A 21,408-nucleotide genomic window follows, 5' to 3' on the forward strand; every position below is an offset into this window, starting at 1 on the left:
GGGAGCAAAGCGTAGCTTTTCTCGCGGTGCTCGCTGCAAAAGTAGAGCAATGTTCTACTTTTGAAGCTGAGGCGGAGGCGTCAGCCAATCAAATCCTGCGTATGCAAATCTGCCAGTACAAGCGCTAGCCAATCAAACCGCGTGTATGCTGAGAGAGCCAGACCGCAGTTCATTTCCTCATATGCCAAAAAATGGAGGAGAAAATAATCGTAGCGGTAGGGAATCACCCGGTGCTTTCAGTCCCTGTTCACCTACCGGGATACAAACCGGAGGAGCCAGGCATGGAGGGAGGTGGCAGAGACAGTGGGTGAAACTGGTAGGTTTTCGCCTGTTTGGGGAGTTTATATCCAGTGTACTTCGTTTGAATGGACAGCAGGCATAGACAGTATTTAGCCAGCATGGAATGTTGCGTAAAATAGCACCATAGACATTAATGTCATAAATGTTCATCATATAAAGTGTGACATGTAAAACCTTTTATGCAATTGACAGCAGAGATTCATGGGATTGGTTGTTGGTCGCGTTGCTCGCGTAAACTTCCCAAGCTCAAGACACGCCCACCGCCAAGCGGCAACGCACGCCGCCGTGTGTAGGCGGCGTAACCCTACTGTTTATTTGTAGATATCTCCTAAAGCCTACAAATAAAGTGTTAAATGTAGGCCTGTTACATATATTATTGAGCGATATATATTATACACACTGTTCTGCTTTATGCACTGACCTCAGCAGCTGTTCTCACTGTAAACATCGCGTCACAATGAAAGCAGTTGTATTAAAAAAAAATAGCCTAACATCCAGGGGAGATGTGATTAGTGAGTAAACAAACGGTAAAGGGCAGAAAGTCTGATGCACTTCTTAAATAACTTATAATCACAACGGGAACAGTTTGCAGAGCTGTGCTTCGTTGACATAAGTCCAGCCATGCGTCACGCCTCTTTTAAACATCACTGTTGGCTGATATCGACTCCGGAGAATACATCAGTGTACCCTCGGTTATAGCTCCTCCAGAGAGACTCCTCTCTCCTCTCTCCTCTACATCTTTGTACCCTCGGTTATAGCTCCTCCAAAGAGACTCCTCCCTCCTCTCTCCTCTAAATCAGTATATCCTCGGTTACGGCTCCTCCAGACAGCCTCCTCGATAATCGATCCTCGACGAGCCTTTAGAGACATTTGTTTTCCTTCGAGACGGCGCGCCGACATCCGTTTCCGTGTCGCTGCCGGAGGACCTGGGAGTCTGGGACGCAAAAATGGTATAAATCACAAACGGCTCAATTCGGAGGACTCGCGCGCGTCTGCTTGACGCCGGGACGACCGGCCGCCCTCCCCGACAGGCGCACGGACGCGAGGGCCCGCTCATCACTGCGCGCACATCTGTGACCACAGTTTTAATTATTATTATTAATGGGAGAAGCTGTTTACTCAGCACTGTGTTTAAATGAAATTAGTGCCGCTGGGTTTTAAACCTCAGTGTTGTGTTGAACAACATTGAAAGCTGCCATCAAAGGCTTGGTCAGATTGATAATCCTTATAGATACACCCCCATTTACATCAGGAATCTTTTACTTGATTTTTTAGACAATGTTATTTATATAACATTGATCCATTGAGTAGTTTGACAAAACAAGATATATTTTTTTGGTAAAACTTAATATTAAAGGGGACCTATCATGCAAAATGCACTTGTGTACGTCTTTTATACATGAATATGTGTCCCCGGTGGTCCAGGGAACTCACCAAGTGTCAGAAAACACAACCCTCTCTATTTTCCTCCATACCCAAATCTCTAAAAAAGGGGCTGCAACGGATCTGATAAAAACTGATCCAGATTTGAACACTGTCCTGACGTCAGGACAGTGACGCTACGGCTATTGGGCCAACTCCACCAATCAGGAGGAGACAGCCACGGCCATTGCCATTCGAAAGCGCTGGAGACGCTGTAGTACATATGCCAGGCCTGTAGGTGGTGCTGTTCTCACAGAATCTGCCCTTACAAACACAGAGCTAAAAAATGTCAAATTGAGCAAAATGAGGCATGGCTAAAATGCATGATCTGTTTGGTATTTTGAAAAAAAAAAGTATAAATATGCCTTATATAGGTATGGTCCTACACTATATTATTCAAATATAGCATGATAGGTCCACTTTAAGGTACACAAATTAACCATCAACTAGTTGTTAATTAACATGCATATTAGCAGTATATTGGCTCTTTATTAGTCATTATAAAACACTTATTAATGCCTTATTCTACATGACCATATTCTACAAGTAATAAGCCATTAGTTGAGTTTTTCCTCAATAACCCTCTAATTAGTGCTTATTTATTGCAAGTAAGGAAGTTGTTGTACATGAGTTTTGGTCTTAATATGCTCTGCTCAATATGGGCCTAATAAGGCAGTAGTACCACAAGAATAGTAATTCTCCCATAATAACACTTAACAAATATGATCTATTCTTATGTAACAAGACATGAAACTATAAGTGTTAATTGTGTCTAAATAACTCAAAATTAGGTATTTATATCTAAGAACATGTTCCCTATTTTAAAGTGAAGTCTTGTTCATAACCAATAAGCTAGTAGTTTGACTCTAATTGACCTGAACAGGTTCCCTATTCTAAAGTTGCCTCCTCTTCACACTTTGTAAATACATTATAGCACACACCTACTGAAGTTAACCACAACAGTACATGAACAAAGTAGGCTCACGTTGAAATATCTGTTTTATTAATGAACCACTAAAGAGAGGTTCAGACACATACCAAAACATGTCAAGTTTCTCCATGGCTGAGAACACATACATATGCAGCCTGTACTTTTTAATAAAAACAGATTTTTAACAGATTGTATGTATTTGTGATCATACTGTGTGACCTGCTTGTATGTACTTACACAATAGGTGTACTGTTCTCTTTGTGTTGTACTGTCTCAGTGTGAACATAGATTAAACAGCCAGCCAAACTCTTTTGAGAGCCAGGGTAAGAGCAGCCATGCTCTTTTATTGACTTATTTGCAGTCCACTGACATTCAAACGGAGTGAAACTATAAAAAAAGAAGTTACAAGGCACTTAATGATCTCATACATGCAAGTGTAACATACACAGATTAACACATAGGACCGCTAAGTGTAAACAAGGTAAATATAGCTAATGCTAGCTGTGCAATAAGCATGTATACAGGCTAGTATGGCTAACGCTAGCATGTATGCTAACGCTAGCGTGAATGCTAGCGCGAATGCTAACGCATGTTCTCATTAAGTTTAAACATCTCCAAATGTCATCTCATAAACACAATACATGTTACTAATCCTTACAGTGTAAGTGTAAGGCTCACACTTACACTTACAGTCATTGCTTTCTGACAGACTTGACCCTTTTACTCTTCAGGTTGCATAGGGAAAATGTGTTGTAGTCTACTGCCATGCTATTCAGTTCACTTTCTCCTACTTCCTGTACCCGGTTTCCTGTCTAACCTTCAGTACACATTTTACAAAAATATAAATGTGCAAATATGAAACATACAGGTCAATATCACCTTGCTATTGGTAGCTGAACTGTCAATACCCCAAAACACATTCTTAGATATAAATACCTAATTTTGAGTTATTTAGACACAATTAACACTTATAGTTTCATGTCTTGTTACATAAGATTAGATCATATTTGTTAAGTGTTATTATGGGAGAATTACTATTCTTGTGGTACTACTGCCTTATTAGGCCCATATTGAGCAGCGCATATTAAGACCAAAACTCATGTACAACAACTTCCTTACTTGCAATAAATAAGCACTAATTAGAGGGTTATTGAGGATAAACTCTCAACTAATGGCTTATTACTTGTAGAATATGGTCATGTAGAATAAGGCATTAATAAGTGTTTTATAATGACTAATAAAGAGCCAATATACTGCTAATATGCATGTTAATTAACAACTAGTTGATGGTTAATTTGTGTACCTTAATATAAAGTGTTACCATTTTTTTATATAAAAAAGGGGGTTAAGGTCCTGCAGACCCAGACACAATTGCAGATTAACTTTTTCTGTTATTCAACTAATCAGTTACTCGACTAATAAGTTTAGCCCTATTATAAAGTGAGTTTAAAATAGTTTGAACCAGAGAAGTGAACAGTGAAAGCAATGTTAAATAAACTGTTAAGTATTTTAACTGACCTGCCATATACATCTTCATAATGCTATTGTATTGTGAATGCATCTGCCCTAGTGTATACTACAGGAGGGACCCCAGGAGGACATCTATCCAAACACACACACACACACACACACACACACACACACACACACACACACACACATTCTGACACATTGTTCTCATTAGGTTTCTGGCACAAACGGATTTCTAGGGAGGGGGGAAGGAAGAAAAGGGAAAGAAAGAGTGAGCGGACATGTTTAAGAAGACAAAGGCAGTGGTGGAATGAGAGGGATGAAGAGCAGGAGGGAGAGGGGGACAGTGAGAAGGAGGTGAGAGAGGGAGGACAGAAGGAGGGAGGAGAGGGGGACAGTGAGAAGGAGGTGAGAGAGGGAGGACAGAAGGAGGGTCAGAAGGAGGGAGGAGAGGGGAACAATGAGAAGGAGGTGAGAGAGGGAGGACAGAAGGAGGGTCAGAAGGAGGGAGGAGAGGGGAACAGTGAGAAGGAGGTGAGAGAGGGAGGACAGAGAAGGAGGGTTAGAAGGAGGGAGGAGAGAGTAGCAGGCCAAACCACAGGGGAATTTCTGGGCAGTTTTGGGGGGAAAATACAGAGGCTGGGGTCTGACCGCCTCCCTTGCTGCTCTGCTAGCTATTATTTTTGCTATTTTGTCCATACCATAGGATGATTACTTATGTGTGTGAGTCTGTGTGGTGAGAAAGAAGAGTGGAAGGCAGTTTGTTTTACGGATAGCTTTCACCACAACTAACTCCACAACCAAATATGTGTTGAGTCAGACTCTTCTCACTTGAACTCCTTTTATACATGTTCTGCTTTTAGCTGGCCATCCTCTTCCCTTTGCTGCTGCAGGCAGATGAGCCGGCCCCAGGGGATGTTGGGAGGCATCGCTGGGGAATCTCCCTTACAAACATTAATGTAGGTGCACACACACAATGAATGGTCGTCCTCTGTGTACTGTCCTAATTAGAAGCAGAAGTGGAGCTGAGTGAAAGCCTGACAGAACTAATGACTTCATTCTGCAGCAGGAAAAGAGAATAGGATGATGGAAAGGAGGTAGATTTACTGCGAAGAGGAATAGTTATTATTACTGGCAGGAAAAACTGGGGAAATATGTAACACCAACATTCCCAATGCCCCTGTAAACATACTATGATGATCTGCTAATATCATATACTCCCCAAATTGTTGTATTGGGCTGGGTAGGACTGAACAATCTAATCTTAGGGTAACAATGTACCATAGCAGGTAGACTAAGCTGTACAAAGAGGCTACATCCAATGCTGATGTTTGATTACTTTGGCTACTTTAAAGACTGCCCACATCCCTAACCTGTTCCACTCTGAGCCTGTTTTTCAGGTCTCAGGCTCGAAAATGACATTCCCAGAACAAATGACCATATCTTCCCTTCTAAAAGGGTTAAATTAATAATCTTTTCTCAAAGTAATGATAAACCTGTGAGTTGGATGTAGAAGTGTCAGAATCAATATAAATGTTTTTTATTTTAAAGAAAATTCAGATTTTACATAGTAAAAAACTGTAAATTATAGTGTCCGTCCAAAAATTATTTTTTACAGATAGTGAAAACTACCCTTGGATGATGGGTTAGTAGACTAAAAGCTTTAGGAATCCAAAGTACAACATATAATAAGTACCCTGTATCAAGATTGATGCAAAACAAGTGAAATTTGACCTTTTTAGAGAGATTTAGCCAAAAACTGGGCCATCTGGGGTCATTTGGGTGGATTTGACCTATCTCTGGCCCCCCTTGCTCGATCTGGTTGGTTGACATACCCTTGTGACCGTTAGAGCCAATAGAATCGAAGGAGGAGACTCACATAGACACACATTGTAAAGAAAAAATGTTGCCGCTTCGCGTGTGGAAAGCGAAACTAAACTGGAGGAATGTCTCCTTCTGGAGTTTGGAAACTAAAACGCAGTTGTATTGCTTATGGATTATCAGAAATAATTTCAAAGAAGGCACAGACACATAGGATGAACCTATGGATTAACTGCAGCATCGTTTTTTTTATCGTTTTAATGCCATTGAAGACCACTTTTGACCAAGGTAAGCCATATTTACATGTTTAGCTTCTTGGCTCCACATGTGATGATGTACGCTTTCGTTGATAGCGTCGCGAATGTTTATCACTGAGTGTTGAGGTGGGCACCGTTAGATTCAGTGTCTCCAGGACACCAAAAAATAGTGTTTGGTTGTGCATCTAGGATAAGTAATAAGGGAGTTCTGAGTGAGTTTATGTGCCTTTGTCGGTCCCGTTTTTTCGATCGAGGCTAATTCAGAGGCTGAGTGCTAGCATTGTGGGGTTTTTTTGAAAAAAAAAATTAAAAAGATCAGTTAGCTGAGTTTCTTCCCGTTACATGGATATAACACATTCATAGTTTTATTCAATATTAAGATTCCTTAGACGTTGTTTCCTGCAAATGACGCGTTTATCCGCCCGGTACCGGGGGGAAGGCGTGAAACAGGTTTTAATTTATATCAACACAAACATTGAATAGGAGCAGATGTGCAGTGGTCCAGTGTGCCAATAAATTATACAACCAAGCATGTGTAGGCTGCGCTGCAGCAGAGCTCAGTGAATGCAATCTGAAGATAAGAAACAAGGTTGAAATTCAATCTCAGTACCAGAGAAACAGAGGATAGGATATGTCATAATTACATTTAAATGATTTAAGGTTACTACCCCAATCCATTCAGCAGTCTTTTCTAACTTTAGCAACCTTTTGGAATCAGAAGAGCAGAGGGTTTTTAGCTTGGATTATGCCAATATGTTGGCCATGTGGTTAGAGTACAAAATATCTTGTCAGATGTAATTTAACTATCTGAAGTTTAGTGCTGGCAGTATGAAAACATTTGAATGCCAATCCGATACAACACCAGCAGTGAGGTGACCTGTCTTGAGCCTAAAATGTTTCAAAGCATCAGCCAACTCAATGCACTACACTTCCCACAGTAGATGTATGTTGTTAATAGAGATTGATTGGAGGTAGGCCTACATCATAAGCTGGATGTCCTAGTGCAGTGGTTCTCAACTGGTCTGGCCTCGGGACCCACTTTTTCCTTTGTCAATAGATCGCGACCTGAAATTTTGAACCACTCAAATCTATTCAATAAAAAATAGTGCTGTAATATATATATATTTGCTTTTCAGCATACAATATGAATTAAAGTAAAGTACAGTGCATATATCCCTTATATCCCTTCACAGAACTAAAGTATGCTTTAAAAAAAGGTTTAATGAGATGATGGAATCAAAGCTGAACTATATAAAAAGGCACACATGCTGAAAACCCAACCCAACCGCACCCCCAGGAGATTTTTAGAAATACTAATTCTGGTACACTCTGAGAAGAAAATAAATAAATCTATTACTACCCGACATCTTAATAATATTTTATGCCATTGTTTGTTTTTCACTTTGTTCTGAAGCTGAACTTGCTGCTCCACACAGAGAGAAGAGCAAAGAGGAGAGAGTCTGTGTGAATTACTTTCAATTGTGGGTAAGGGTAGATAGCTCCCATTGTTCTGTGACCTGTCAATCATCAAACCGGGGGTCATATTTCATTATGTGTTCATTTTTATCTGAAGTTATCTGAAGTTGTACCCATGGATGTATAAAAATAGTTCTACCACAAAGTTATTCTCCGTGGGGACCTCCGGCAACAATCTTGATTCTGATTGGCCAGAAGACTCGAAAAAACATCAGCAAATATGTTTTATTGAGAAGATGATCACTACGTGACAGAAGTTTTCAAAACCGTGTATGGTCTCCGGTACTTCCAGTCCAACGGCCAACGGCCAAATCGGGCCTTCAAAATAAAAGTTTGACTTTTTCCACTCACACATCTGCGACCCACTCGAAACGGGTCCGCGACCCACTTTTGGGTCGCGACCCACCAGTTGAGAACCACTGTCCTAGAGTGTCTGCTGCCAACCATCAGATTCTTCAAAGCCACAAGATTAGTTCTCAGGAATTCTGAAATGTAACAGACCTGTCAGTGCCTACTGCATTGACGACAACCAGGTAGTTATGTTCCTCTTTTCTAAGAACACCCTGAAACTCCCTCTCAGTGCTGGGAAATGAATTGTCCCCATATCCTCTTTCCTGTCCCGCAAAACATTAACACGTCTGCACATACAGCTTCAAGTCCTAATGGATGTTCCTCAAATCAGTCAAGCTGATGTTAATGTAGCCACAGATCAATCCAAGGTACTTCACACTTTGTGAGTGTTTTGCTGTGGAAACTTTAAGCAAGGACATGCAGTGCCTAATTTGGTGCAATTTGGACATGCAATGCAAATTAATATAATTAATATACTTTGAATAAAAAAGCTATGGAGGTGTGGGAGCTGGGCGATTTTTTGTTGAATAGATTTGAGTGTTTCAAAATTTCGGGTCGCGATTTATTGACAAAGGAAAAAAGTGGGTCCCGAGGCCTGACCAGTTGAGAATATTGAAGAACTACGCTTGTCAAAAATGTCAGCATTGGTCCAGACACAACTCTTTCCTGTATATCTAACATCTCCCTCAGAGCAATGTCTAAATTTCCAAAACTTAATTCTAAAAATAAACTACTGTAATTGTGTCGCCGTGATGATATGTGCTGCAGGCAGTTATTTTACCCTCTTGTTTTATGTACACAATTAAGTTTTAGGTCAGTAATATTTAATTACAACTTCAACATTCGCTATGATTTGATACTTTTTTCAATCCAGTTTTTTCATTGTGTGATCATAGTCTTGAAAGTATTGATATTATTGTTGATAGGAGGATTATAACCAGTGGTGGAAGAAAATGTGAACCTTTTAGTTCAGTAAAAGTAGAAACACTTAATTGCAAATATACTCTGCTACAAATGCCCTGCATTCAAAATCTTACTCAAGTAACAGTACAAAAGTATTGTAATCAAATAATCTTACTGTCCTTAAAGTAATAGCTCCTATTATGCATAATGGCCCATTTCCAAATCATATATATATTAATTTAATGGATCATGATTATTGATGCATAAATGTGTTGTTCACGGTGAAGGTGGAGCTAATTTTTAATTACTTTATATACTGCTGCTGGATATCTTAACCCAATATTTAATGTTACATTTTATTTATTGGTTTATTTATATTTTATACTAGCTAATCATGTCTTCACTGTCTTCTAAAATATAGTGGAGTAGAAGTATTCAGTAGCATAACGTTGAAATACTCCAGTAGAGTATGTTAAAATTGTACTTCAGTACAGTACTTGAGTACATGTTCTTTGTTACATTCTAATACTGATTTGAACTACTTTTGCTAATAACTGTTGAACTGCTAGCAGATTACTTGAGTGCACTAACCACTGCAGTGATACTATTGGTTAAGTATTTGAAAATATAAACTGTAGAACCACAGAGAGCCCGGGTCTGCTCTGTGGACGGAAAATATCTCTGATGAACATCTCTGCCACCAATCTAATTATTAGTCTGAAAGTAGAGATCTGCAGCGAAGACATCCTCTTCCATATGACCCTCAGACATAAACACGGGTTTCAGGAATGCTCTCACAATCACTCACTTTCTCAGAACCACTTACTCTGCAGAAATAACCCCAGACCTTGTTAATATGGGCAGTGTGGTTAGGAGGGCCGGTGGAGTGAGGCTTCAGTTTGGTGGCTTGTTGCCTCAGCATTACAACAGCCCCGCCCCCCACTCTGACTCACACACAGAGTAATGTACACACGAGCGTGCAGGGACTCATGCAGTGTGCAGCTCTCTCTGCTTATACTGCTCAGTCATAAACTCTATCTCTCTTAGTGTCATTAACAGGCACTTAGCTGCAGACTTGACTTTCTGTAGCTCACATATGCACACACTCACACACACACCTTCAAGGTTTATATCTGAGTCTACATTCAGGAATCACCTCACCTCTCTGGAGTCTCATGTTTCATAAAGACAAGAGAGAGCCAATGGACACACACACACACACACACACACACAGTTTTTCTCTTTTTAATTTCTCATACTCATGCTTAAACTTATTGTGAGTGGTGTAAGTAAGTACAAGTAACTCAAGTACGTACTTAAGTAATTTGTGCTTTACTTTTTGAGTTTTTCCATTTTATGCTAATTTATACTTCTACTCTACAACAATTTAATAGCAAATATTGTTCTTTCTACTCCACTACATGTATTTAACAGCTTACGCCAAGCCCCCCCCCCCCCCCTGCCTGAAACCCTCCATTGGACTCCTTTGTTTACGTCCATGACATATAGTGACATCACTCAGTAACACTCGCGCTTCTATTGGCCAGCGCTCCAACTACGTGAAAAGCTAAGGGGTGGGACTGTGTTTGACCAATCACAATGGAGCCGGCCAGCTAACCAATCAGAGCAGACTGGGCTCTGGTTTCAGACAGAGGGTGAACATAGGTGCTGCAGCACAGGCAGTATGAAAAAAAGAAAGAGCTTTTTGAACATGAGATGTCACAGTAGAGGAACAAAATACAATTTTGAACCTGAAACTGAGCAGAACATGGTCTCTTCAAATATCTACATACTTCTTCCACCTCTGCTTATTGTGCACATAAGTATACTATAAGGGCATGGATTGGAGTAGATAACATGGGCATGTGTGAGGGAGGATACAAGTGTAAGTGAGGGCATGTGACTGTGCCAGTGAGGTGGCTGGACCACATTTGGAAAGTGAATGCATCACAAACAGCCTACCTGCCAGCACATAGCTGTACAGCCAAGTCAGTTCTTATTTCACACAGGGGACCACTGTGTCCTTCTAAGAGATAGCAGAGAACTCTTTACTTTCCAAGTTCTTGACCAGAAGATCACCGGTGTCCTTTCCATTTAAATACCTTACTGTATGAATAATTACGGATGATTCAAATATTTGCTTGACAAACACAGGCCTAATCTATTTTCCATCCCACATGCATTTTTTTACTAGCCAACTGTTGACATTCAAACCACAGTCAAACCACAGCTTTCTCCAAAATGTTTTAAAAGTCTAGCCTTCACTGGGCCCCAAAGTGTATTTTAAAGCAGATTAAATGGTTACTTTCTTCAGAAAACTTCCCAGTGTTTCCTTCTGGCTGCTTTATGGCTGCCCGCACCATATATCCTGAGTGACTGGGTGTTATTGGGAGGAATCCCACAGATGGTCCGACTATGGTGTCCGGCAGTGGCTCAGTCAGTGGGGGCTTGGACTGTGAGCCGTAGGGTCGCTGGTTCAAGTCCCCGAACAGACTTAAATATGGAGTGTGGACTGCTACTTGGAGAGGTCCCAGTTCACCTCCTGCCCTGCCGTGGTGCCCTTGAGCAAGGCACCGGACATCCCCCGTCCCCCCTCACTCCCATTGCTCCCCGGGCGCTGTACAATAGCTGCCCACTGCTCCTAGAACTAGACTCCTTACTAGGATGGGTTAAAAGCAGAGAACACATTTCACTGTGTGTGCTGTGTGCTCTGCATGTGTGACCATTAAAGAGGGTTTCATCCCTCCCATTCTATCTTCTATTGTTCTATCAACACTCTATTTCCTCTAACCCTGTAGATATTTAACAGCTGTCCCTAAAAAACTTTGGCTCTTTTCTTTTCTCTCTATTTGGAGCGATACTCTAGCATTTACTAAAGTTGTGATTAACTTACAGTACAGCACGATTATTAGAAGCGTGCTGTACTGTCACTCTCAGTCTTAAAAAGAATGAATTCTAATTTATTGTTTTGAAAAAGTTATTATTCTCATAAGCAATCAATTTTTTTATGTATCAAAAGGCAAATGTAATGATTTATACCAGCAACAGTAACAAATACAAATATATTACATTTACAAAATACAAAACAGGGAGGGTTCCTTTGAAAACAATGCTCAACTGTTTATATAGTTTCCTTTCAATGGATTACAAATATATAATTTTAGTGATATTGCTGTTAGCATTAGCAGTACTGATTCAGTAGGGTTCAGCATCAGGGTAACCGTGGAAACTGTGTCTTTCCCAAAAATAAAGACAAAAGGATCTACCGCTAGTCTTGAGCACTGTAAAGATAACCTGTTAAATAGTATTTGCCAGGTGTCTTTAATTGTAGTATTCTCTAAAAACAAGTTGTAATGATAAAATCCCCTCAAATGTACTCGGTGCCAGGTAAGAAGATATGGTAGAACTGTATGAGGCACTGCTGCTCCTTCACTGCACAATGGCCTAATGTTGAGCTTTACATCTTCTGTTGCTCCACAGTGAAGTACATCCGCGAGGTCTCTCCGCTCTTCAAGAAGCCGTCCCTGGTGGCCGAACTGCCGTGGGATGGCGTCCGCCCGCAGTCGCCTAGCTACAGCGGCAGCGAGGACTCCGGCTCGCCCAAACACAGCTCCCCCCCCCCCAAAGACAGGAAGGTCATCAGCCTGAAGATGTGCTTCATCAGCAGGAACCTCACCATGCCAGACCTGGAGAACAGGTACGCTGGGACCTCCTCTGTGTGTGTGTGTGTGTGTGTGTGTGTGTGTGTGTGTGTGTGTGTGTGTGTGTGTGTGTGTGTGTGTGTGTGTGTGTGTGTGTGTGTGTGTGTGTGTGTGTGTGTGTGTGTGTGTGTGTGTGTGTGTGTGTGTGTGTGTGTGTGTGTGTGTGTGTGTGTGTGTGTGTGTGGGTGTTTGTGTGTGTGCTTTTAAAAAAAAAACTCAAACACGTCATGTTACAATTCTTTTGCTGCTTGCTACAAAAGGAAAACTCGCGTGGCTCTCATGTCAGGGGTACTTGAGTGAGTGACATGCAGGCTCTGCATGCACAGCAAACCACCAATCACAATCAAATCTCCAAAGCAAACGGACTCGGTGATTAAAGGTAAAAACACTGAATAAAGTAGTTTCATGTGTTTCTCCAGGGCAGTTCGGCGCTGCTAACCGAGCTAGCTCAGCTTGTTGCTCTGATAACTTAAAGTGGACCTATCATGCTATATTTGAATAATATATTGTAGGGCCATGCCAGTTCTACAACCAGTGGCAACTGGTCATTAGGCACAGCCCCACCTAGTGTCAGCAGAAAGTAATTAAAATAATAATTAAAAAAAATGCAAAATAAATACATTTAAGATCATGTTTAATCATCTGATTCCTCTGTACTCTGTAGACTGCTGTTTTAGTCTGCGTTCTTCTAATTAGTGTCCACAGTGTGCCTATTGAGCCGTTTTGAGCGATGTGGGGCAAGCCCCGATCTAGCCCCTCTCTCTGCTGTCAAAGTGAATGGGTGCTGTAAAAACTACACTGCGCATGCTCAGTCTTTTTCTATTCAATGTGTGCGGCAAAAAAATAATCACCATAGGGGCACTGTGCTGGCATCCCCACCAAACGTCATCTCACATAATTCAGAGCTGATTGGCTGTAAGTACGTGTGCTGCGAACATAGTAGTTGTGAAGAGGAGACGAGAGAGAGCAACGTATAGCGATTACAATCAGTAAAACGGAAAGATAATGAATGAAGTTGACCATCTACTTCAGCTTTGGTAAGTTCATTTTATGTCATATATTTAGTTGATCTTCTGTGTTTTGCCTATAGGCTATTGCTCTGCTGGATCGATTGATATTGTGACACAGGATTGTTAACATGGCCCACCAGTGCATAAATACCCGGATGTTGACAAGCAAGCCTCTATCACGACTTTTAGTTCACTATAACACACATTTTTGTGGAGAATACGAAGATTTTTTCAGTTCTTGTCAAGCAAATGTATATGTACTACGTATGTTACTAAAGAGGTTTTAGATTGGCCAGTGTCCATGTGAAGTTATCGTCATCGACTCTCGGCATGAAAACAGTATTTCCCGTGTCGGCGTTTTCATAGTAACGTGGTTGCTAGGTTCTCGCTGCCGGAAATGAGTATTCTCGTCACATTCTCACTCCCAACTCGTCCTATATGTCAGGATCCCTGACATACTATCAACGCAGTGGGGGGGCCTTTAGCGTCGATGTTCAACTATCAGGGAGTCCCATTGACTTGCATAGAGCGACACCCCCTCCCCCCTCTCTCTATCCTATCGGAACCATGGATAGCCAGCTATTTGTTTACGTGTTTAAAAAAGCACCAGAAGCTTATATATAACTAGAGAATGCAATTCCTGAAGAAATTACTAGTGGGAATGCTTTATGCTGAAAAGCTGACGCTAAACTGCTATGCTGAAATGTAATGTGTAAGAAGAAAGTGAAGAATTTAGATTGAAATGACACATGAACACTGGGGGCTTGAATGTGTGATGAGTACAAAAGAAAGAAAGGCTTGGAAAAGCAGCAGAATATTTGAACTGCAAACCTTTGAACTAACTTGATGGCGAATGATCTGTCGCCATGGCAACGGCATTTGATGACACCCCATAATATGCTTAGATGCGTTGATGGCTACATCGTTACCAAACCTGTGAAGTTTTGGGCCGTTTGGAACATTTTCACTGAAGTTATGAGAAAACCGTGTTTCATGGCGAGCATTGTGTTGCCATGGCAACGGCATTTGAAGAAACCCCATAATTGACGTAGAGCTGTTGAGGGCTGAACCGCTGATATACAAGCGAAGTTTGGGGGACGATCGGACCGTTTCCATTGGACTTACAGCGACATCGTGCTTCATGGCGAGTGGTCTGTCGCCATGGCAACGGCATTTGATGACACCCCATAATACGCGTAGATGCGTTGATGGCTGCATCGTTACCAAACCTGTGAAGTTTTGGGCCATTTGAAGCATTTTCACTGAAGTTATGAGAAAACCGTGTTTCATGGCGAGCATTGTGTTGCCATGGCAACGGCATTTGAAGAAATCTCAAAACTGTCTCGTAGATGTCTTCACGGCTGGACTGTTAGCACACATGTGAATTTTGAGCACTTTTTGAACATTTTCATAGGAGTTAAAGGGACATCGTGTTTTATGGCGAAGGATTTTCCATATGCCGTTTCCATGGAAACGGCATATGGTGAGATATCAGATTTGGCGTAGAGCTGTTGAGGCATGGACCGGTGATATACAAGTGAAGATTGGGGGACGATTGGACCGTGTCCATTGGACTTACAGCGACATCGTGTTCCATGACACAGGTGTTTATATTTGAGCTAACGACGACAGCTGTGTGTCACCAATAATGTATAAAATAGGTGGAACATGTTGAAGTCAGTATGAAGTCTCCATCAGACAGAAAAGAATAGGCTCAGACAGTCTGTTAAACTCCAGTGACCACGTCGTTAGCTCAAACACGAACACCTGTGTGTTATGACATCATCGTGTTCCATGACACAGGTGTTTATATTTGAGCTAACGAGGTGTGCAGAGATCAAAGGTTTCCATTGTTCTGAATGAGAGATGAACCTCTTACATGTGAATGAACAGTTAGAACTGACTGCTGTCAGTTGGAGTGATGACATCATCGTGTTCCATTACACAGGTGTTTATAGTTGAGCTAACGAGCTCTGTAGAGATCAAAGGCTTGCATTGTTCTGAATGAGAGATAAACCTCTTACATGTGAACGTTTTGTGGAAGAATGATAACAGATATCTGTGAAATTTCAAAACGTGAAGCATCTCAAGGACCTTGAGTATCTGAAGTGTGCTTTTTGTGTACTTTCGGGTTAATAATGTGGCCTTTTTGGCAGTTTAACTAAAGGTGTGCGGCTGCTGCTGTGAGGAAATATCTGCCTGAAATTACAATGGGCTTTAATGGAGACATGTTGAACGTTTTTGTCACTTCATGCCCTCAAGAGGCATTTTGTTTAATTATTTTTTGGTTAATTATTTGTCATTTTTCAAGCTACGAGATGTTTTCCTACGTTTGTCATGAAAAATTATGTCTCAAGAATGTAGGGTTTGGGAATTATGGCAGTTTAAAAAAAAAATATGAAGGCACATTTCAAGAATTCCCACACTCTAGCTGTGACATCACGCACTCTAGTTAATGTTAAAATCTGAAGAAAACCTCTTTAACAAGGTCTGAACAATGTTTAATATCTCTAAAAGTAAGAATCAGATTTAAAAGTTGTGTTACACGAATAATGTCAGAAAGATGTGTAACATTTTAAAGTTGGAATGAGGTTTCTGAGTGAAAGTATGAATGAACAGTTAGCAGTTGAAGTCGCATGAAGATTTGTTGAAGTCTGAAGAATATCTCCATTGACTTCAATGGTTAAAAATGTGATGTATTATGGGATGTATCTCTGGAATTATGAAAGTTATGAATGAGAAAAGTAATAGCCTGCGATTCCCGACCGAGCTGAACGTTTTGATGTTTGAACGGAGTTTCTGCGATGTTGAATGTGGGAGGAGAAGAGGGCCAAAATAAGTCGGCGGAATAATAATAATAAACTTTTTGTCCGTAGCATAACATTTAGTGGGAATGCTGTATCAGCATTCCCACTAAATAATATAAACATCTAAGTTTTTCGTGCCCCACCACTTTTGTACATATAAAAACGCCACTGCCTACAACAGGTGGGTGATATTAAACTGATTGGCCAGCAGCATTATGCCAAGATATTCATATTGTTCATTTGTCCATCGTATGCTTGTTGGTTAGTTTTAAATGACATAACTGTAGAAAATACAGTTAATGTGTGTTAATTTTTTGCGGTCAATATTTTCCAAAATGTTTGTTGTTATGTTAAGAAAAACAATAGTGTGGTGCAGTGATGACGTATTTTTGGAGGCTGACCTTGAAGTTAGCATCGCAAATGCTAGCTGTGGCTATGTTTGGCGTTATGACGTTTTGTAGTCTCATTTAGTCACTTGTTACGACCGCTGATAAGACACAAAGAAGCTTTGGACATTCATGAGTGGGGTATTTACTGACGTCCAACAAAACCTAATAATCTCTTCAGCTTGCGTTAACATACAACCTTCAGGCTTCTTACCAAAAACATGATCGATAAACTGTTGACTTGGACCAGGGGAAGGGAATTGGTCAAATGCATTAGCTCATTCCTGCACCACTCTAAAGCAGTGATAACATTCATACAAATTAATTAAAACAATTAACCTTTTTCCTACAATATTATTGCTTTCTGTTCTTAAATCAAAGAATATGTAAAGTGCCACTCACGTACTAAATGATGGCATTTCTGAGTAACTTAAAGGGGACCTATCATGCAAAATGCACTTTTGTACGTCTTTTATACATGAATATGTGTCCCCGGTGTTCCAGGGAACTCACCAAGTGTCAGAAAACACAACCCTCTCTATTTTCCTCCATACCCAAATCTCTAAAAAAGGGGCTGCAACGGATCTGATCAAAACTGATCCAGATTTGAACACTGTCCTGACGTCAGGACAGTGGCGCTACGGCTATTGGGCCAACTCCACCAATCAGGAGGAGACAGCCACGGCCATTGCCGTTCGAAAGCGCTGGAGACACTGTAGTACATATGCCAGGCCTGTAGATGGTGCTGTTCTCACAGAATCTGCCCTTGCAAAAACAGAGCTAAAAAATGTCAAATTGAGCAAAATGAGGCATGGCTAAAATGCATGATCTGTTTGGTATTTTGAAAAAAAAAAAGTATAAATATGCCTTATATAGGTATGGTCCTACACTATATTATTCAAATGTAGCATGATAGGTCCACTTTAAAAGAATACCTGCTATCCCTATCCTTTTTTGAGATGTCAAATTAATAAATGAATTAATAAAACATTTAGATATTTAATTTAAAGCTATTTTTCAAATAAAATCTATTCTGTAAGAAATATCATTGTAAAGTTGCTTTGATGTTTCACATTGGCAATGAAAGTTAGTTTGAAGTTTACTTTATTTTGTCCAGTCCATGAAAATGGCTTATACGAGCAAGTTGAGTCCTTGTGTTAAATGTTGTTTTATTAGCTCAATTTGTATTTATTTTTGTTTCTCTGTAAAGGATCTTTGAGCACCTGTATACCTTATAGTGCCTGATAAAATAAATTATTATCACACGTTGTCCCCTCAGACTGCTGGAGCTGCACTCCCCAGACGGGCAGCACACGGTGGTCCTGCGCTGTAAGGACGGACCCTCGGCCAGCTCCTGGTTCACGGCGGTCCACACCAACATCGCCGCTCTGCTGCCTCACACCCTGGCTCACATCAACGCTTACCTGGGGGCCACGTCTGCGGCCTCCACACACCCCCACCTCAAACACATCGGCTGGCTGGCTGAACAGGTATATCAGGATGACAGCTGCATGCTATTTTACAGGTCGTTATCATTTTCAGTTGCTTAGGGCTGATAACCATTTTAAACATTATATTCTATGTGTTACACAACATTCATGTGCTCAGACTAGCTTAGCATAGAGTGAAAGAGCTAAATTAGCTATGTTAAAAGTGAATAATCATGCTGTCCTGCTTCCAACTGAGAATTGTACGTATCTTGTTAGTTGAAAACTGAAACAGGCAACACTAGGGCTAGGTTTCACGTTGAATCTGGTTGGAGGTTGCCTAATAACTCCTATTATATTTCTCCGTCCCTCTATCTATTCATTATTTTATTCTTTTTGCCATCAATGACAAAATGACTAAACTTTCAGGTAGCATGCTTCACATTTTGGCTGGCATTGACTTCGGTGTTCTCCTGTTAAAGAAATAACATATTTAGAAATCCACTTATTGACTTTCTCGCTGAACATTAGATGATGAGATGAAAAACACGGTCATGGTTTCTGATACGAAGCTATGCTAAGCTAAGTTAAAAGACATAAAGCAGGGGCAAACACTTTGTCTGGTTCTGCACAAAGGTAAAATGGAAAAAAATCTAACGAAAAGTGAGTCCAAAAGCTGGTCTTTGGACAGAGCCAGGCTAGCTGTTTCTCCTCCATCGGACGTAATGCTAAGCTATGCTAACTGCTAACACTAGCTTTATAACTAACATATAAACTGAAAGTGATATTAATCTTCTAATGTACCTTTCAGCAAGAAAGCGATGAAGCATATTTACTCAAATGTGAAACTTTAAAGTGACTCATTTCACGAGAAGATCATATCTGTTGCTTATTAATGCTATTCCACACATAACGTTCTCTTTCACAGCCAGATCAAATGTGGCTGATATCTGGTAAATGAGCTTTGCAGCCGGTGTCTGCACTTGACCAGAGATTACTGTATTAAACATCTAGCCTCTCGTGCTATGATGGTGCTACAGCTGTTTGAAATGCTGAACATAAAAAAAACTGTAGATCCAACACATAGATGTTACTAAAACCACACCTTTACTTTTTTCTCTAATATCTACTCAAATAGATGCTTTGTGACATGCATTGTTAAGATTCAATACATATCAAAGTAATTCATATATCCTCGAACATTCGGTCAAAGTAATCACACTAAAGTATTTTATCCAACCCAGTCTCACGGCATTTCGTGTTATAGTCACGACATTTAATCTATTGATTCGTGTTCACCAACACGATTTTCCCCTTTTTTTCGTGTCACACAGAACGATTATAAAAGCAATGTATTTCTATTGGTAGTATGTTTCGTGTCTGCACCACATCTTTTTGTCCGGTCGGGTCTTGGAAGACCAGAAGCTGTGTGGTTCATAAAAACTTGTTCTTACTCAATATCAAGCCACGATTATTGTTTTTATTTTAAATCGTATAATGTCTGACTTTTTTTGCCGTCCGCGAGGAAAATAAATGGCTCAGAGCCTCAGAATACTGAAATCTGTATTTTTTAAATCTTTTTTTCCTTCTAATTTTTTATTCTTTTCTAAATAACACACTGTTATTTACTCAACAATAACACACAATTATCCTTGTTTTTATTTGTTTAATTCTATAATCTCTGGCTTTTTTGCCGTTCCTCAGGAACTGAATTTCAAAATAAAGTCACCGGAAACAGACGTAGGCCTATAAGGGACATTTCGAGCATCATTGCGATACACACCCACTGAACTGATTACCCAAGATCCTCAGCTATGGTTTAAGTTCGGTGATTGGATGTTTTAGCCGCAATGAACGTTTGGATATGGTGTTTATGCAATATGAAATCCAAAAAACATTTCGGAGTTTAGGATGGCCGAAGACACTACACTACCCATAATCCTCAGCTATCGTTTGGGACTACAGTCCAGTTGCTTGACAAACCCCATGATTAATCTTCAAGCTCTGGGATTGGATGTTGGAGTGGCAGTGTGCCAAGGTTACGCCGAGCGTCAGACAGCTCTTTGAAATGGAATGAAACCACGGCAGACTATCCAAAACTGGACTCGAACGGGTCCAACCCTTAAAGCAGACATTAGTTACACCTGAGTAAAATTGAGGGAAGGTGATTGTCAAGTGCCAACAATCAGGCGAGATATTTGATAGTGGGTGCTTGAGAAGACTAAACATTTATCTGCAGATCCCTATAAAGTATATTCAAATCATTGAATATACTTTATATGTTAAACCATAGCTGAGGATCTTGGGTAATCAGTTCAGTGGGTGTGTATCGCAATGATGCTCGAAATGTCCCTTATACAGTAGGCCTACGTCTGTTTCCGGTGACTTTATTTTGAAATTCAGTTCCTGAGGAACGGCAAAAAAGCCCGATATTATAGAATCAAACAAATAAATAAAAACAAGGATAATTGTGTGTTATTGTTGTGTAAATAACAGTGTGTTATTTAGAAAAGAATAACAAATTAGAAGGAAAAAAAGATTTAAAAAATACAGATTTCAGTATTCTGAGGCTCTGAGCCATTTCTTTTCCTCGCGGACGGCAAAAAAAGTCAGACATTATACGATTTAAAATAAAAACAATAATCGTGGCTTGATATTGAGTAAGAACATGTTTTTATAAACCACACAGCTTCTGGTCTTCCAAGACCCGACTGGACAAAAAGATGTGGTGCAGGCACGAAACACACTACCAATAGAAATACATTGCTTTTAAAATCGTTCTGTGTTACACAAAAAAAAGGGGAAAATCGTGTTGGTGAACACGAATCAATAGATTAAATGTCATGACTATAACACGAAATGCCGTGAGACTGGCTTGTTTTATCAGTAACTGCTTTGGGAATACAGGGCATTTTTCAGGTTATATAAATGAAGAGCAGAAACACACGTTGCTCTGAAAAGGAAAGGGTTTCAGTTGAGATTTCTACAGTATCTATTTCATTACTCTAAGTCAATGGACATATGTCATCTCACACACATACGCTGGCATTCTGCTCTGCAGCAGCAGCAAAGGAAGTGTGTGTTTTCTTGAATTAGCTTTAGTCCTACATGTAAACATGTCCATTGAAAAGGCTGCTCTCACTTCA

General features: G+C 40.4%; 1 protein-coding gene across 1 annotated transcript in view; it reads left to right on the forward strand.

Annotated features, from left to right (window-relative positions):
* Nucleotides 1-21,408, forward strand: part of sntb2 (syntrophin, beta 2) — a 52,505-nt gene that overhangs the window by 22,321 nt on the left and 8,776 nt on the right. Inside the window, exons 2-3 of the mRNA XM_034132684.1 lie at nucleotides 12,412-12,628; nucleotides 18,115-18,325. Of these exons, the coding sequence (XP_033988575.1) occupies nucleotides 12,412-12,628; nucleotides 18,115-18,325 (428 nt within the window). The remainder of the gene's footprint in view (nucleotides 1-12,411; nucleotides 12,629-18,114; nucleotides 18,326-21,408) is intronic.

This window comes from Trematomus bernacchii, unplaced genomic scaffold, assembly GCF_902827165.1.
Source record: "Trematomus bernacchii unplaced genomic scaffold, fTreBer1.1, whole genome shotgun sequence".
Lineage (NCBI taxonomy): Eukaryota > Metazoa > Chordata > Actinopteri > Perciformes > Nototheniidae > Trematomus > Trematomus bernacchii.